At 37.4% G+C, this 18,553-nt stretch overlaps 2 protein-coding genes across 7 annotated transcripts; one reads left to right on the top strand and one right to left on the bottom strand.

Annotated features, from left to right (window-relative positions):
• Positions 1 to 1,275: 1,275 nt before the first annotated feature.
• Positions 1,276 to 9,806, top strand: cd9a (CD9 molecule a). 2 transcript variants are annotated; one of them, XM_008412397.3, is made up of 8 exons: positions 1,276 to 1,478; positions 4,007 to 4,109; positions 4,195 to 4,292; positions 5,212 to 5,286; positions 5,807 to 5,908; positions 6,155 to 6,244; positions 6,446 to 6,529; positions 8,486 to 9,806. In XM_008412397.3, the coding sequence occupies exons 1-8, from the start codon at positions 1,410 to 1,412 to the stop codon at positions 8,549 to 8,551; spliced, it is 687 nt and encodes a 228-aa protein (XP_008410619.1). In that variant the 5' UTR covers positions 1,276 to 1,409; the 3' UTR covers positions 8,552 to 9,806. The 2 variants fall into 2 exon arrangements, with proteins under 2 accessions (XP_008410619.1, XP_008410621.1); XM_008412399.3 differs by lacking the exon at positions 1,276 to 1,478 and adding an exon at positions 2,918 to 3,068.
• A 2,218-nt stretch (positions 9,807 to 12,024) lies between these two features.
• On the bottom strand, positions 12,025 to 18,034 carry bbs10 (Bardet-Biedl syndrome 10). 5 transcript variants are annotated; one of them, XM_008412400.2, is made up of 4 exons: positions 17,938 to 18,034; positions 15,780 to 15,992; positions 14,740 to 15,690; positions 12,025 to 13,105 (listed from the first exon to the last, which is right to left on the bottom strand). In XM_008412400.2, exons 2-4 carry the CDS (start codon positions 15,968 to 15,970, stop codon positions 12,328 to 12,330), a joined length of 1,920 nt encoding a protein of 639 aa, XP_008410622.1. In that variant the 5' UTR covers positions 15,971 to 15,992; positions 17,938 to 18,034; the 3' UTR covers positions 12,025 to 12,327. The 5 variants fall into 5 exon arrangements, with proteins under 5 accessions (XP_008410622.1, XP_081464312.1, XP_081464313.1 ...); XM_081608186.1 differs by having other exon boundaries at positions 15,780 to 15,979; positions 17,938 to 17,983; XM_017305497.2 differs by lacking the exon at positions 12,025 to 13,105 and having other exon boundaries at positions 14,741 to 14,837; positions 14,995 to 15,690.
• Between the last annotated feature and the right edge of the window lie 519 nt (positions 18,035 to 18,553).

Here is an 18,553-nt window from a genome sequence, read left to right as displayed (position 1 = left end):
GCCAATGGTGCTTCTTTCCTACAGACATTTCATTGTTTTGAAGGGCCTTATGAGAACTTCACTTTGTTACCTTTGATTTAATTTAATGACTCATTCATGTTGACATATGATTCAACATATGTCAACATATGTTGACATAGCATAACATATTTAAATGCTCAGTAAGTAAATAAGTAAATGAGATTTACTTGTTTGATTTGAATAAGTAAATCTTGACTGATTCTAAAACAACAAAAAAGTGACTATCTCTATAGTCATCATACATTAACTAACATTGCCTACAATGCTAGTTATTGTATGCAACAGTTGCATACAATAAATGCAACTGTTATTTTTTTAAATCACACACTTCATGTTTTTAGTTTGCCAGAGTATTTAAAAACGTTTCATTTAGTAACCTAAGACTTTCATTTTCGGCTTCAAACATCTATGAGTTGTGTAATTTTTTATCAGCACAGACTGAGTAACTGCACAGCATTTCATGAGACTAAATAATGTTATTATGTCTCAGACAAGCACATCTGCAATATACATGGTGTGTAAGAGATTCTCTCATGTGGCAAAAATTTCATTTATTTAAGATATTTTGTTCTTGGATCTGACTTAATAAGTTGGTCACAAACTATTAAAAATACAAAACAACACAAAGAGAGGCTACAGTAAAAAATACTGGAAAGCTGAAAGATGTTAGTTTCCAGATTATGTTAATGACTGTAAAATGTTATATCATGTTATAATTATTTAGTCTTTTTAAGTATTTCTATAAAGATGCATAGTCTAAGAGGTCCAAGAGGTTCACATGGTGAACAATTAACTGTTGTTAGATGTAATGCAGACAGCAAAATATTAATCTCAAGCTAAAAACAAAATAGTCTGCTCGAGCACCGTGTTCATTCATGTGCAGTATATTAAATACGTGAACGCGCATTTCTTATTGTGGGAGAATTACGTCATCGCACCTTCAGGGCTTCAGTTTGTTTTGTCTCAGAAAATGCAAAAAGCTGTGACGGCTGGCTTTATATAAGCTGCATTTAAAACAATGGTTTTAAGTGTAGTTTGGAAAAACGTAGGGCACTATAGTTAAAAAAAAATACTGAATCATTGAAACAGTTTAAGAAAATGTCAAAATGATTGAAAAGTTTCACAAAATATCACAACGTAAAACGTATTTGGTGCAGTTGTTTGCTTTTCTAAATTCTTTTAGTAAATTAAAAAGAAAGGAAAGGTTTTAGTCTTGTGGGGGCGGACCACTCCATGCGCGCACTGCACAACGAGTCCGCGCCAGCGCGTCGACGAATACCCGTTTAGTACACTGACTGTTATTTAGAGGAAGCACTTCCCTATTCTTACCCTCTATTTTAACACCTCATCCGTTAAACAGTCGTAGGATTTGAAGCAGAAAAATCGCCATGGCAGCGCTGTCGGGTGGAGAGAGATGCATCAAGTATCTGATGTTCGCCTTTAACCTGGTGTTTTGGGTAAGTGCGAGGCGAGAAAACATTTATTCTCATACATCCTGTTGGTTGTTTAAGAACGCGCGCGGATGTGTGGGGGGGCTTCTCGTGCGCGCGGAGTCGTATGAGAGCAGGTTACTAGATTGTGAATGAAATGATAGGGGTGTCCCGAATCGTGCAGAGCACCAAGCGGGTCTTATCGCAGAGGTTCGTATGATACAAAGCACTGACCGCTCAGACACACACTCACGCACACCACCTCTCACACACGCAAACGTGCCCTCAGTGTTTGTGGGTCGGTCTGCAGAATAATCCCCAGTGGCCAAGTGACCCAGTTCCACGATGTAGCGTATACTTTGGACTGTGTCTGCATGACATTTTAATAAACGAGACCAAATAAAGATTACACAGGTGATACATGAATATCTTTTAATTCGTTACGTTGGATTTAAAGCTGCAGCTGTGCGTTGACCGTGGGTAATTTATATTTGAGACCCACGCCTGCAGGGTGTGTCGTGTTTTATGTGAATGGATGTGTGGTTGTAGATAGATGTTTTTCCCTCTGATCGTTTCTAATTTGTGCAGCTATTTATAGTGGTAGGAATAGCCATACATTAGTGGGAAGGCAGGGATTTCCCACTGTGCGTGCGTGTGGGCCTTCATGCGTGTGCTTTCGTATGTATTTGCAAACATTACAGATTTTTTTCTTCTAAAAATCAAGTTCATTTAATATTAAAAAATTAAAAGTCAATAAATATTCTAAAGTGCACTTGGTTAAATTGATTTTAGTTTGTTTACAACCGCAGATCTTCATGTGACTGCAGTTGTGTCATAAAGGGGAAGTGGAAGAACGATCTAAAACGTATTTAAATTCTTTCAACATCAAATCATAGAAAGATTAAATGTTCGTCTTTTTGTGGCTGTCAGAACGAGGCTGATGTTATATTCCTGGGACTCAAGTGAACCTCTGTGAGCGCCATTATCCACATATAGATAATACATGAAACAGTGGTGAGCCTGCCCAGGAGTAGGCAACCTACCAAGATTTAGGGTCATAAGATGATGCTTTGTTTGATTATACCTTAGACTGCGTTCCTCCGGTATCAGACCATAACGATCAAGCTTCTCGAACCAGGATAGTCATGCTCAGTTTCACAATGAAGCAGTAAATATGCACCCAAGCAGGCATCTTAGAAAATGTTCAGAAAGCATTGACGTGCCTGAACAGGAACCCTCTGAAATGCTGTGGGACTATAAAACGCCTGTATGTCTGTGTGACTTAAGTAAATGCCATTTTTAGACAACACAACGGAAACACATGTAGAAACATAACACAATGAGTTGGAAAAACACAGACCAGACCTCATTTGACTAAAGAGCTTGAAGGTCGCTTTCTGCATCTGCTCTGCCACTCCTAACTGTATAATCAGGTGATTTAAGGTGTGGTGTCCCAAACGTTTCTTTCGTTTTACACCACAACGCAGTTCAGCTTTCTCTTGGGCAGAAGCTAGATGCTCCGAATGGTGGATTGGTTCATACTGAAGCACTATGGCTCTTCCCTGGGGGATCAAATGTTTAAAATATCTCATATTTATCTTCAACTTTATGTTCTGGGTAGGTGCACTTTATTTTTCTATATTGTGAGACGTATGAAGAGATCAGACAGAGCTCTTAACAATATATCCTAAATATCCTAAATATGTACCACTTGAGAGTCAGCCATTTAGCTGGACTATAGGGAGACCAGGAAAAGGCTGAGAAGCAAAGCAATACATAAAAATCAGGTGGGAACGATGAAACCTTACAAAGCTGCACTTTCCTCACTGAAGAAAATACAAGGTGTTACACTCGCAAAAGTAAAACGTTTACTTGTCTGTCTGTGCTCACAGAGCTTCTTAGTACATCACAGTGTTGTCATCACGGATTGGTTAGACATTCATTCTTTCAAGGACAATTTAAGCCAATTTTTCTTCACAGTTTAAGAAATGGAACTCCTGCAAAGTGGTCCCGGATGCCAGTTTCCTGTAATTGTAACATTTATCATTTACCATGCAAATATTACATTCTTATTCTCTCCTTATGTGACTCTAAATGGAGAGGTGGACTGATGATCATAAATATATTTTCAGTTGTTTTCACGCTTGTCTAACAATGTATAGAACTGAATTAATATACAAAAGAGACTTCAGGAACGAGGCGTGCTGATTAAATCAGCAGTTTGCGCAGTGGGTTCATCATGTGCCTTGAGTATTTACCACAAATGACCCTAATGTTTACGCAGGCTTGTAAACTAGAACTGCAGAAACATTCCTGAAGCCCCAAAATGGAAGAGAAAGACTTTAGAGAGGGCATGTTGGAGCAGATTTAAGAGCAGCAGCTGCTTACACTTGTTGGAGCTCAGTGTTAAATGCACTTTGAAGTCAATCAAATTTAAGATATGCGTGAATATGGACTAAACCATTATATTAAAAGCTACAGTAGAGGGAAGCATGCAGTGTTAATGTAGTGCTAATTGTAGCATCGTGTTAACGGAGGTATGTAATGTGTGTCAGCTTGCAGGCACTGCTGTACTGGCTGTAGGTCTGTGGCTGAAACTGGACTCGAAAACCAATAGCCTGCTTCAAGGAGAAAATTCTCCTTATGTGTTTTACACAGGTAAGACAGATTCAGAACACAACAGGCAGGCCTTAAAGTTTGTGTTATGTGAACTCATTCATGCACTATGTTATGTGATGTTTAGGTGTTTATGTCCTGATTGCCGTCGGAGCGGTTATGATGGTGGTGGGCTTCCTGGGATGTTGTGGAGCAATCCAGGAATCACCGTTGATGCTGGGGCTGGTTTGTAGCACTTATTATAAATGTATCACCCTCTAAGGCTAAATTGGGCACCTGGAATACTGGGTATTTTGCAAGTAGGGCCTTAAATGTGTAAACAGATTTGTATTTGATGAGGAAATGAGGAAAGTTTCACTTCTGCCATCAGATGTCATGCTGCTTATGTTTCTGGCAACATAAAGTTAAATAACAAAAAGAGGAAATTAACAACAAATGTATAAGTGATCAACCAAAAGCTGAATGTAAGATAAGTTAAACAAAGTAATAATGCAATGAGCAAATATGTGATTATAAATCGATACCTAACATATTTTTCCAACACTATGCATTAGCCCATTTATACAGCATTAGGTTGATACAGAGCACTATCTGTCATGCTTGGGTGAAGGAGAGTTGATGAGATAACTTATTACCCAAAAAATGACATGTGTTTACTCAAACTTAGTTGTTGTTTTTTTTAAAGAGATAAAAATAAATATTTAGTGACAATTCAACCTTTTTATTCCATACCTGAATAACATAGCATTCAAAACAGTAACTTCCTTATATATAGTCAGGTTCACAAGCCTTTGCATCCAGGTTTTATGTTCTTTTTTTCCCACTGACTTCTAAATTCTCTTCAGTATCCATAGCTTCTGAACTCCCTATTTAAGGTACGAGACGTTTGCTTTCATCATTGTTTACTGAACAGTCTCAAGGCCACAAAGGAGTCTCTAGATTTTCAGCGCTTGCTCCCCCCTTCCTTCCAAGTGTGGTCATAATCTGCTTGCACTAAATCTCGCTGGAGGAGGAGCCAATGAAAACTGGGTTTGGCCACACTCCACTGCCTTTTTCATTGTGCAAATGCACATACAACACCAGCACACAAGCATGAATGAAAGACAGATATCAGCTGAGTTTAATTTTGTATTTCTCTGTGCAGTTCTTTTCATTCCTGCTGATCATATTTGCCGTCGAGATTGCAGCTGGATTCTGGGGATTTTCAAACCAGAACAAGGTAAACCAACTGCAGTGTGTTCTTAAAATGGATGCCATGATGCTTGAAGACAGAATAAAAGTGGAAGCAAGAGCACTTCACATAAAGAGGGGCATCTCAGTATATGAGAATATTATTGAAACCATAATTTATTGCAGTAATTCAGTTCAAAAAGCAACACGTTAGACAGATTTATCAAAGACCCAGTTTATGTATTTATTTAATTACATTACACCAATGCAAAAGACTTTTAAATGCAAAAATGTCATGTTATGGTCAGCACAACAAGACTACTGCTGACATTACAGTTCTCCAGCAGTCACTGCTGGCCACAATAGGAGATTGCTAAAGAAGCTGGTTGGTGTATTCACACACATTGACTCATTGAATACTAGGTCTTTATTTTGGGTAAAAGCTCAATACAGAGGACAACAAATAAAGGTTATTTTAAAGACATTATCAAAAAAGAACATTTTTGACTTTGGAGTCCTAGTTGAGACATAAGTTTTTTCAGTTAACCATTCTTGCGGTTGTGTTGCAGGTGTTGGATCTGATCAATGGATTCTACAGACAGACATACGAAGATTATAGTAAAACAAGAGATGATGGCCTAAAAGAGACTCTGCGTTTGATCCAAAATGAGGTGAGACTTGTTGGACTTAATTCCTGCTCTTTTTTTTTTCTTCTCTGACTGACAATTAAATGGACCGATAATAATTTATCACAAAGGGGGGGTTTTGACAGAAAATAAATGTTTTACCTAAGTTAGATGATGAGTGTTTCTTAGAGCTGGAGTAGAACTAAAAAACAAGCCAGTACTTTACAGTATCTCTTCAAAACACAAAGACTAATTAGGTTACATTGCACTATGTTATCTGTCTGTTTCCAGTTATACTGCTGCGGTCTCCAGGGTAGGATTGGAGAAACCTATCCTGACCTTTGTCCCCCTGCAGAAGATCTTGACATGTTCATTATTAAGGTACAACCACGACCTAAATTATCCAACAAATGTTTTATCTCTGTTGTGACTGTATAATTTGTGTTATTGGTGCCCATACATTGTTATGGAAACATCTGTTTGCAGGAGTTTGCACAGTCTCTGTGTTACTGTTATCTGTGTATATCATGTTGTTAAGCATGCTGTAAAGCAAGGGAGCTGAATTACTTCTATCTATTACAGAGCTGTCCTGATGTCATCGACGAAGTGTTTAACTCCAAGTTACACATTGTTGGAGGAATAGGGATCACCATTGGGGTCATTATGGTGAGTGTGCAGCTGGCATACCTTAACCAATCACATTTTAGTCACTTGTTTCTGAAGGGTCTCCAACTCAAGGCTCGGGAATCACTATGCAATGGCCCTCAAAAACAAAAAAAAAAGTGTTTATTTTAACTGAAATGTTTACATAACAGGTTTGGGGAATAGTACATTTTATTTAGTTAATTTATTTCATAGTATTTTCCATTAATTGTAAAGTAAAACAGGTGTTTAATTTACAGTGCCTTGCAGAAGTGTTAATACCACTCTTACATTTTGTGATGTTACAACCACAATCTTCTTTTACTTATTTATTTAGAACATGATAGAAGTATAAAATCACACACATGAACAAGGAATGCAAAAGACATATTTTTGTACTACAATAATCTTAACATGCTCGAAAAGGAGTAGGAAGAAGTAAGACATTTATGAATTCCTACCCCATAAATTCATACCGTATTTTCAGATGGACCCTCATTATTAATTAAAAAAAAAAATAAACAGGTTAATTAATTTTCCATTTTATCTGGGTTTGCATATCTAAATGTATACATCCATACATCCATACCCACACACTCATATGCATTAGCCTCAACTTACATATATATACACATTAGTGCTATCATTCACCCATATTTCTATATCGTGTGAAAACCACTTCCTTATATTTCCTTTTAAATTGTATTAAATTTTGACTTTGTTTTAGCTCCTCATTAAATTTGTTCAATAATTCTACACCATGGATTGAAATACAAAATCTCTTTCTTGTTGTGCGTACACTACAAATAAGTTTGAGAAACCCTTCAAGTCATATGTCCTTTTTCTTTCAAAAAACACATGGTGTGTGCTCAGGTAGCAGTTTATTTGACGCTTTAAACATAATTTCAGCAATTTTAAATTCCATCAGATCTTCAAATTTTAGAATTCTAGATTTTAAGAATAATGGGTTTGTGTGCTCATAAAAACTGACATTATGGATGATTCTAATGGCTCGTTCTGTAGGATACTCATGGTTGTAAAGAGATTTTGTAATTAATACCCAACAATTCTGAACATTATGTTAAATATGGCAAAATCAGATAGTTATGTAGAGTACAAAGTGATTTATTATTCAGAATGTCTAGCTTTAGCTTGGACTGATATACTTGTCATAGTTTATTCTGCAAATGTTTAAATGTCTTAAATGTATCCTATTAGGATTTTGTGGTAAACCATTACCAAATATCACTAATTATGCAGTCGAAGGGAAGGGAAACATTTTGTTTCTCAAATTCTAAAAAGTGAAGCTTACATTTGTATTTAGCCTCCCTCGTTCTTATATTTCTAAATTAATCCAAAGCAACCAGTTATGTTCAGAGGCCACGTCCTTAGTAAATACAGAGGGGATGTATGTACAATTTAAGCTCAGTATGAATGCAGCTGTTCTGTGAAAGCCTTAATGCACAAACAGCATCACGAAGACCGAGGAACACAACAAAAAGGACAGGGGAGAAGATAAAGTAGAGAGTCAAACGTTTCACAGAGAACTGTTTGCTCCATCATCAGAAAATGGAAATAGAACACAGCTGAAAATCCTACAAAGACATAGCTGCTCGCTTAAACTGATAGTCTAGGCGAAAAGATTATGAATCAGAGAAGCAGCCAACAGACCAAAAGTAATTCTGGATGAGCTGCAGAAAACTACTGCCTAGCTGAGAGAATCATTGGCAGGAAAAAAGTTAGGTGCTCAACTCCACAACAAAAATTCACGAAAGAACACCAAGAAAAAAACCCAACGGAAGTCCTCTTTGAATTTGGTCATAAGTCATGTAGTGGACAAAAGGTACGCTAGTCAGATGGACATTTTGGTTCAAGTGTAAAATACAGAAAACTAACAAATAATTCAGAGGATTGCAAAGGTAGCAGATATTTAGGAATGGATAATACACACAAAATATACCCTTTATGTTTCTCCAACAGGTGTTTGGGTTGATCTTTACCATGCTCCTGTGCTGTGCCATCAGGAAATCTCGGGAGGTGGTGTGACACCCACTGGAAGTCATTGTTATTGTTGCATGATGTCGTTCTCAGAGTCTCCACTGCCAACAAAAATAAATCACTGCTTTTTAAGGAGGGTGCTAACCTAAACTGAAAAGGGTTAGCCAAATTCTGACTGTAGAGAACATGAAGGTCTGATGCACTTGATTTTGGTCAATCTGGTTTATTTATGTACAGAGTTTAGGAATTGTGCTACTACACCGCATAAAACATTTCATACTAACCTTCTAGTCAATGTTTTTTTTTTTATGTACAGACTGGCCTTTCCAGCACAGTAACTATCAAGTTCCAGCATTAAGCCAAATAATTTTTAACAACATAGATATATGTAAAGCCAACACAAATTCTATGGAAACTAAAATAAATGTTTTTTTGTTTTTTTTTAAAGCCACAATTGGTTTACTTTATAAATGTGGTCCAAAGTGAAAGAGAATTTTGTCAGTAAACAGATTTTGGCAGAATGCTTGCTTGTTTGTTTCTGAGATTTTTTTTCCCCTCTCTTTTTTCTAAATGAGACCAAAGCTAACCAGATGCTAGAAGAGGTTACCTCAGAAGACAGAGTTCATGTCCCAACATATTTTCACATTCTCTCAGTATATCAGTAAATCAGCGATAACTTTGCTCCTAAGATAGATGCAATGTTTTCACTATGTCCATGTATAGAACGGGTGCCATCTGCGTCAGCAGCAGTGTAGTACTCAAATGTGTAAATTTGTGGTTATTTGACTAAAATCTGCATTTGTGAGCTTCTAACTATATAAGCGAAACAGCATGTCAGTGTGTATTGATGATATTGATTTATCGATGGTGACCACTTTGGATATTCTGCTAATGGAAACACTTCCACTTGAGTGCAACAAAGAAGTAAAAAAGGCAACAAAACGGATGATGGCTAGCAGCCAAATGAATGCCAAGCTAAAATCTACGAGACATTTGTGGTTTAAACAAGCCTGGTGTTACAGTAGCATTCGGCTGAATTTTTTTTGTCATTTATTTTTTAGTTTATCATTGTTTGAAAAGCCTTTATTTGTTTTTGGGGTTTTATTGTGTTTTTTTTCAATTTTTGTATGTTTTATATTGATGTTTGTACATTTTTGGATGCTTGGTGTATATATGTCATATACAGTTTAAGCATTTTGCAGTGTCCTCTTGATTTGACAGAATAATTTCATATATACACTATGCACTGTAACTCTATGTTAACAAGAGCCAAATACAATAAAGTGAGTTAGGTTGAACTTTAGGATCTTTTGATCTGTCTTGGACTCACAAGCACACATTCTAAGAAATGGCATTCTCGCAGGTTACTTTTAATCATGATACCAAAACATTTTTTTATGATAAGATACCATACTTTTCCAGACTATTCCCTAGAGCTTCGTTCTTTTGTGCTCACTTGAAAAAAAATCAAGTATTAAAATTCAACATGAACTTATTGTAAATATTTCTGCAGTTCTAATGCTTTAAAATGGCAGTCTTCAAAAACAAGACAGACAAAAGAAGGAAAGAAAATAAGGGACACAAAAAGGGAGATATGGAAAATGAGAAAAAAAGAGTTACAGTATGGAGCATGCAAAGTATGTATGCAAAGATTGAAGAATGCAAAACACAAAGAGGACGCCTGGAAGAGATGAGGACTGTAAGGAAGCAAGGATGGACACATGAAGAAATAAGGGAGGGTGGGTGGAAAGGCATTAGAAAGGACAGAAATGGAAAGAAGGATGGACACAATAAAGTAGGGAAGGGCACAATAAGGAAAGGAAGGACATAAGCAAAAATGTCGCTTATGCCATTTTCGCTTATGTCCTCTTACCTTCTTTTTTCTGGAGGAAACAGAAAAAAGAAGGTAAGAGGGTGAGAAGAATATAAGAAATTATAGACACAGAGAGGGATTGAGGAAAGGAGACTAAAGTGAAGATCAAGATCACAATGAAGGCTGGGCATAATGTTAAGATAATAGGTTAGAAAGCAAAGACTATTTGACTTTCTCATGCATTTTCAGATCTGAGCAATGTAAAATCCGATTCCATTCTTTTTTCAGGCTGCGATGGAACTCTATTTAATCATATGGACACCAAACATGAATAATTTACTATTTTACTGAGTGTACTTGGTGCACACTACAAAAGGGCATGCCAGGATTAGAAAGGCTGAGGTGTCCTGATAACACAATAACACTTTAGGTTTGTTCCCTAGTGTGCAGAGGAAAAAAAAAACAAAAAAAAACACACCCACTCCCTCAACTTTTTCCGCTTTGATTTTGGTGACAATCAACACAGTGACTCATAGAGATCGTAAACAAAGAAAAGAGCTGCCTTTGATTAAGACAAAGTGATTCTGAGTCACTTTGTCTTAATTAAATTGTGGAAAATTTGTCTCAAAAACTAAGGATGCAGAAGTAACCGTAAACAGAAGGCTGTGTAATAGATTAAGAGTCTAATTAAAATCCAGATGACTCAGTTTCTGCCAAAAACAAAGGTGAAAACAGCATTTGTGTTCCTCTGATTACAGCACAAGGAAGCAGACTATGATTTGGCTGTTGAAAGTTGGGTGATGCCAAAGCCCCACTCTGCAGATAAGACCGATTTCTAAAAGGAAAGTATTTACATGTAAGGCCATGTTTCTGTCCTGTTACAACATCACACACCAAACTGTGATGCTCAAAGGAATAGAGAAGGACAACAAAGATAAAAAAGGCATTTTGAAAAACAAATAATGACGCAAATGAGCTTTTCCTTTTCCCTATTGAGTAAATTACTTCACGGTTATACAGTACGGTGAACAGGGTTTCTTCTGTTTTTTTGGTCATACTTAAATGTTTTAGGTGATCAAGCAAATTGTATTGTCAGAAAATCTGAGTAAATACAAAATGTAGTCTTCAAATGTTTTAATTTAGTAAGAAACAGTGGTTATCTGGACCAACCCTACATGAAAGTACAGCTGGGTTCCATATTTAATCTTGAACTAAGTATGATTTAACACTTTTGTTGGTTCAATTTCATTGCCCCCACCAATGCTTCATTAATAGTAGACTCGTAGAATCAAGAAATCACTGAAGCAGAACATGGAGTTAACAGAACTCAAAATCGAATACATGATTTCCTTATCTCCAGAAACTCAGAAAACAAATTTAGTCAGTCCATGAAGGCTTACACCAAAGCAAATCTACAATAAGAAGCATGTCAAAATTCCTCAACAAAGAAAGTCTTCTTCCCAGCTATTACAAATTGTTTATTGCAGTTGTTGCTGCCAACTCTGGCACAATCAGTTATTGGGTTTATTTAGGGTTTACGTTTGATTTAGAGTAATGATGGCTTGGATATATTTTTTTCCTCTCAAAAAGAAGTAGTTACTGTTTGAAAACAGTATTCACTCTGTTTATCTTTAATATTATGTGTTTAAATATATAAAACATTAGGTGCGAGTAAAAAAAAAACTGAAGAAAAACTAGAATAGACAAATACATTTCTATGTCACTTTATTCTGTGCAATTCCAAGATTTTTCCTTATTTTATTTACTTGACAAAACCTTATCTCAGTTCAAATGTTTGCCTATAAATAGAATTCTCTCTTATGTTTTCATTTACATGCAATATATTTCCACAGATCAAAAGCATTATAGTCTGACAACACTGCAATGAACTATCAAGAAAAAACACATTGGAAAAAATTACAGTGCAATTATTTTATCAAAAATCAGATGTTTTTTTCTGAATGTTGCCATAAAAAGTACATTTCTGGTTTCCTGTTGGAGCAACACAACTTCAGTCTTCATCCTCGTCCTCTGAGCTTTCCAAGTGAGCATTCAGGGAATCGTGGGACTTGGTGTGTAATACAGTGTGTGTCCGCAGCACCATGTTCGTTTGGAGCAGATTTGTGAGACACTGCAGCACAGCCAGAACCAGCTGATACTTACAAGAGACAGATTCAAGGCCCAAGTCCAAAAACTTTAATGATATGTTACCCTTTTTACAAGAGCTTAGTTTACCATCTCCAAGAGGACCTTCAGTGTGTATGAAGTTTGCGCAGAGGGCGTGGGGTTGTTTTGGAATTAAAGCCATGACCCTGGTTTGTGCCTGAAGGAAATGTTTTAGGTTGTGAGAATAAATCTGCCGGGGTACGCTCAACAGGGCCTTAGCCAAGAGCTGGGAAACTGGAACAACTGCACTTGTGTTAACAGAAACTGAGCAACTGTGGCCATATTGATGAAGGGCATGGTGCAGCAGAAACTCAAATGTCCCACCTGCAGATATTACACAACCCGTCTCTGTCACACATTTCTGATGAGGATGCACTCTGCATGCAGTTTCATCACTTATATTGTCTGCATGTAAAGACGTGCATTTTTTTGATGGGATGGTTTCCTCTAGAGCCGTCTGAGTCTTGCACACGGGCTCCAATGCTGTCAGTAGCATTCGAAAGGCGTCTTGAAATGCACATGCATGCTGATCAGCTTGAGCTTCGCTTGGGGCACAAATCACCAGGCTACAAGGTTTAACTTTGAGTCTTTCTTCACAATCATGGAAGTCCAAATGAACGTTTCTGTCAAAAACAAAATGACAATAGTTAACCTGAATGTTGTACAGTAGATAACAATGCCTTGAAAAATTACACATATGCCATGAGTTGTTTTTTTTTTTTCTTCACATTTTACATTGTTACATCCATGAAACATCAATGTATGTTTCAAGATAACTCGAGATCATCCTGTTTTTTCCATGTTGGGACATTTTAGTTTAGCAGTGACAATAGATGAAATTACTTTTAAAATCGATCATAAAGTAATATCTAAACCCAACAGTCGAATCGAACTTCAATAAGATCAATGAGGTTGTGCTTTTATGTTTTGTGTCATGAAAACTTTGCTTTGATTCTATTTATTTTTGTATTCAAATCATAAGAAATCATAGTCATAATCACAGGCAGAGAGAGAGAGAGAGAACTGCCAAGCCATGAAGAAGAAACAGCAGGTTTCCTGAAAAAAGAGGGAAGTTTCCAGCCTGCGGAAAGTTTCACAGAATGAAGTCTAAACACTTTGGGTATTTGAATAAGACCCAATGCAAAATATTTGTATTAGTATTGTTTTAATGCTGAATCAGAGAAGCTAAAAGAGGTTATAGATGCGATTTTGACAATGAACTTGAAATGATGTGGAATGTGTAACTGCAATCATAGATCACTGATGTTGGGTTGGAGGTAGATACTAGATGAAAAATAGAAAGGAAAAATGAGAACTGGAAGTAATGCAAGTGTGACTGTGTGGGGTCACATTTGTCCTGGGCACAGACCAGGACAAAAGAGGAACCGATGGAGCAGAGTTTGCTGATCAGGGAAACAGAAAACAGTTGGAGGAGATTCAGACTGCTGAGAGAAGGCCTGAGTGTGAAGGCGAAAGCATGGAGGGTGACCCTTGAGCAGGTCTGGAACAAGAACACAGACATGACATAATGTCTCCAAAACAAAGGTGGATCAGACAGTCAATAAAACCAGCATGGCAACAGTGCTAGCCAATGCAACACATTCTCAGGGTGGAAACCCCAATAAAAACCGATGCAAAAGAGGAACCGTTGGTTGGATCCTCCAGGCAGCTTCGAGCCAAGATGGAGATGAATAAAGAATTCTGCAGCTGAAGAGAAGTGCCGGCGCCACAGATTAACCAAAGACTGTCCTGCGTTTTGGGACCAATCAATCAGCCCAGCAATATGTGGCGCCAAATTGCACTTCTCTCATCATCTGGGCTCAGACCCAAAGAGAAAAGTCAACGGCAAGAACAGCCAGCACCCAAGGCCTTATATCAACATCCAGGCGGAGGCGAAAGCTCATCAGACCTGCAGGGATGCCTGCCTTCATCGATCAGCCTCCTCCTCCTGCTGGGACACATTCTTCATCATCAAGCCAAATCTGGGGTTCGAAATAAAATTTCTTTTTGATTCTCAGTTTCAGCATTAGGGAGAGAAAGGTTAGATTGAGATGATTGATTTTTCGTATTTGATTATTTCTGCTACTGAATTAAGCTGTACTGACCCTTTAAAAACACTGGCTTTACTAATAAAATATTTAGCATAAAGTAAACCCTACAGTATGTGGTGGACATCCAATTAATGTGTCACCTCAACATTCTCTAATTAATCACAGTGCTTGACTTTGAAGAAAGAAACTAAAATATATGCACCTACCTGTGGGCCCCAAGCAGTAATGGTTTACAGAAAGTCAGTGTTGCAATATGCTCTGGATGAATCCTCCAGCAGTCTGAGATGGGCGTTACCCCACTTAGCTGCGTAAACAGAGAAATCTCTTCGTCACTGACACACTCCACAAGGCACATCCCTGCCTGTGTTGCTGCAGCCAGGACAGCAGAGGACTGTTTCAGTGCACACAAAAGGACAGAGACACCAAAACTCTGCAGAGTTGCAATTATGCTCTCCACTGACCTTTCTGTCCAAGAGCTAAAGTGTACAATACCCCTGTCCTCTGTCACTTTGTCTCCACAACGCAACTCAAGTACATCTTGTGTGGCGAGTAATTTCGGCTGCAGGTATCCATTGAAAACTACAGCTTTGAGTGGCTGCTTTCTTACTTGGGGGCAAGGCGTAGCAAAGTCTCTGTGAATCACCTGCCCCTCAATCAAACGTGAGCAGCTGACAGGGACGCCTGACACTTGGGTATGCAGTGCCGGGAAGCTGTTGTTTAAAAATTGAATGGAGAATGAGGGTCGGTCATCTTTTACCTTCCAATGACTGAGCAGTTCACAGAAGAGGTTGCGGAAAAAGTCACAATACGCATAGCCCAGGCGTGTGCGAAAAAACGATACCAGAAGAGTTTGACAACTGAGATTATGTTGTGTTTCCGCTGTGAAATTATCTAATGAAACACAGAATCCATGTGGCAGCACATTCAGCACAATGAGTTCATCCAACTCAGTCAGCGCAAATTCTAGCAGTCTGTCAGCCAAGTGCCTGGCAGTGGCAGCTTCTGCTGCTTCTGTGGAGTTATGAGGCTGAAACATATGAGGCTCCTTAGTGGCTGTTGCATGAATAATTCGCAGTAATGATGCAAGCAGAAGAACAAAGGTTTTGGATCCATCGCCCGTTATTGTGCTGTGCTTCCAGACGCACCTCACCACCATCCTAAGACAAAAAAACAAATAACATTGCAGAAGAATTAACAAAAAACCAAAAAGTGCAAAAATATTCACATTTATGCCATTTGTCCTAACCTGGCCAGTGGGTGGTCCAGATGTAGCGCAGTGAGGATGCGTTTTCCGTTTCGGCTCAACATCACTTGTCCTGTATCTCTAGTGAACAGCACCTGTCCTCCTTCAGGTCCAAAACTGCGAAGGACGATGGACTCCAGTGCAGACACTGTTTGTAAGACGTGACTGAGGTGGAGTTGCTCCACTGGCACCATCTTTATACCCTGCAATGTGTTACTGAAAATTATAAAGAAAGTGTTTCACAATTTTATATCCTGGATTTGTAAATTCACGTTACTCATCTTTGAGCAAGGCAAGGGCATTCCAGGAAATCAAAAGAAAAAACATTAAAATAACAAACCTTCAAGTTTTATTCTAAAAAGAGAAGCTTTAGATTTACATTTGGTGTTTTTTAGATTTAGTATGCCATGTACTGAACACATCAAGAAGACCTCATAAATCGCCAAGCTCATAAATGTGCTTGGTCAAGCATAAATCAAAACAAAGCAGATATATAATGAGTAGGGTTGAGGATGGTTTGTAGAACATGATTTAATTAAAGGATCTGGGACTTCCTCCCAGACAGTCAATCTGTCAGCTTTGAAAGAAAACCCTAGGGGAATACAGTGGAAGGAGTTGAATATCACCTTAGAGACAGTAGTAGGCCAAATCAGGATGAATGGGAAGGCATTACTAATGACAGCAGAGGCTTAAGATGTGAAAAAGTGAAATGTGACTAAAAAACTTGCAGTCAGCATAAAGGGTTTTCTTTATGAGATGATTATAATATAATATAATATAATATAATATAATATAATATAATATAATATAATATAATATAATATAATATAATATAATATAATATAAAGCAGTGTATGACTTTCCTGGTTACTGGAATACGATTTGAATTTGAGGCCCAGTTCTCATAGCAACAATTAAAAATAATAAGAAAGACAAGAAGTATGCCCTCATACGTGCTGATTCTCATGAATCAAGAAATAGTAACAAAAACAGCATTGCCAAAAAAGGCAAGTTTATGTTAGCACCAAGTTTATGTTGGCACCACCACTCACAGTAAGGACCTTAGTAAGAAAAGTAAAAAAAGATTATACTTCTACTCTAAAAATCAAACTTCCATCCACATATGACCCTACAGGGTCACAGGGTGAGGTGGGCTAGTAAGTTGACATTACAAGGCAATACTTAAAAGTTAAAAGCAACCACGCATAAGGGCAATGTTGAGAGACCAGGTAACGAAACATTCATGTTTTTTGACTGTAAGAGGAACAGGATTATCCAGACAGAGACCATGAATGTTTGGGGAGAATAATGTAAATTCCATGAAGAAATCCTGAGTTCAAACTCAGCTCGGTTGATGTATGCAGCAGTGTCAATGTTTGTACCACCATGCAACTAATAGGTGCTCTTATTTCTTGGGGTTTTTAATTATCTTTATAGAGCGTGCCAATAAATGTAGAGATTACTGCTTAAAAGACTTTCTGAGATGAAAAATGTACAATATCTGTAAGGAATGCGTAGAATATGGATCATCGTGATTTAGAGCTATTTAACCTTAATTTTAAAAAAGCCGAGAAAACGTCCATGTACGTTTAGGAACATCGTCTCAATTGAGTTACATGGTCAAGTTTTATGATCTTGGACTCTGCTTCAACTGAAGAAAAACGCAAGCAGTTTCATGATTACAAATACAATTTTAACAAGATCGTTTACTCAGTTTGTCGATAAATAGGCAACAAAGAATCTAAACTAAAATCTGCTTGTATTCATCTTAACATTTAGATGAGTTCGACAGAGAACACAGTCTTTGTTTAAGATAGCGTTCTTAAACAAACACGGTTTGTTGTTTCTGAAACAAACACGATCTGTTTAAGACCGGAAAACGAAAAACAAATAACCACAGTTTCGTTGTGAATGTTTAAGTAGCTTATCCTGCTGCCACGAAAATCTTCAATAACTTAATGCAGCTTAGTGTGAATGATGAAAACTCGACAACAACAAAGGACTAACGGTACCACTGTAGCATTTATAAGCTAGCTCTTCACATGTCGCTACCGAAAAGCTTCACAAGCGACCTTAAATATATAAACTACAGTAATAAACATATAATAACCTGATAAATTTAAGAAAAAAATAAACAAAATGAACGAGAAATTCCACACACCAGTCGAACAGGAAGGCTTTCCGTGTTGCCTAGAAACAAGCCTTCCTCTTTGATTGATAAAGCTGTTCTCAGAGTAAATGGTTGCCATCTAGCGGCTCAATGAGGAAATTGCGTGACTTTTGTTAATATTTTTTTCACACGTTTTAACTCTTGAGTATAATAAACGTATTAATACTAACAATTTACTACAGGCTTGAAGCACACATTAGTAATCTTACTTTACACCGTCCTTCTTTCTCCACAAAAGTTTAAATTCAATTTAATTAAGTTCAGTTAAATTCAATTAAATTTAAATAACAAGCAACACCGCAGCTTTTGTTTTATTTATTAAAATCTGTATTTAATTTTGTAGCTTTAATTTGATCAGAATTACAGTGCCCTGCAACGGTAGTCATAATCGTTTAACCTATTCACATGATGTCATGTTCAAGCATAAATATATTCTATTTGGATTTGTGTGATTGAGTAATTTAAAGTAGCGAGTAATTATTTGGTGGAAGGAAATGATGCCTGGTTTTCAAAATGTTTTGCAACTAAAATATCTTAAACATGATTTAAGGTATTTCACCCCTTTTAACAGTCGGTCCATGAGAACACAGCTGTCCTCATGACTGTG

Source organism: Poecilia reticulata, chromosome 6 (genome assembly GCF_904066995.2).
Source record: "Poecilia reticulata chromosome 6, P_reticulata-male-v2, whole genome shotgun sequence".
NCBI classification, from domain to species: domain Eukaryota; kingdom Metazoa; phylum Chordata; class Actinopteri; order Cyprinodontiformes; family Poeciliidae; genus Poecilia; species Poecilia reticulata.
Note: the sequence above shows the minus strand (reverse complement) of the source record. Positions and strands in the feature narration are given on the sequence as shown.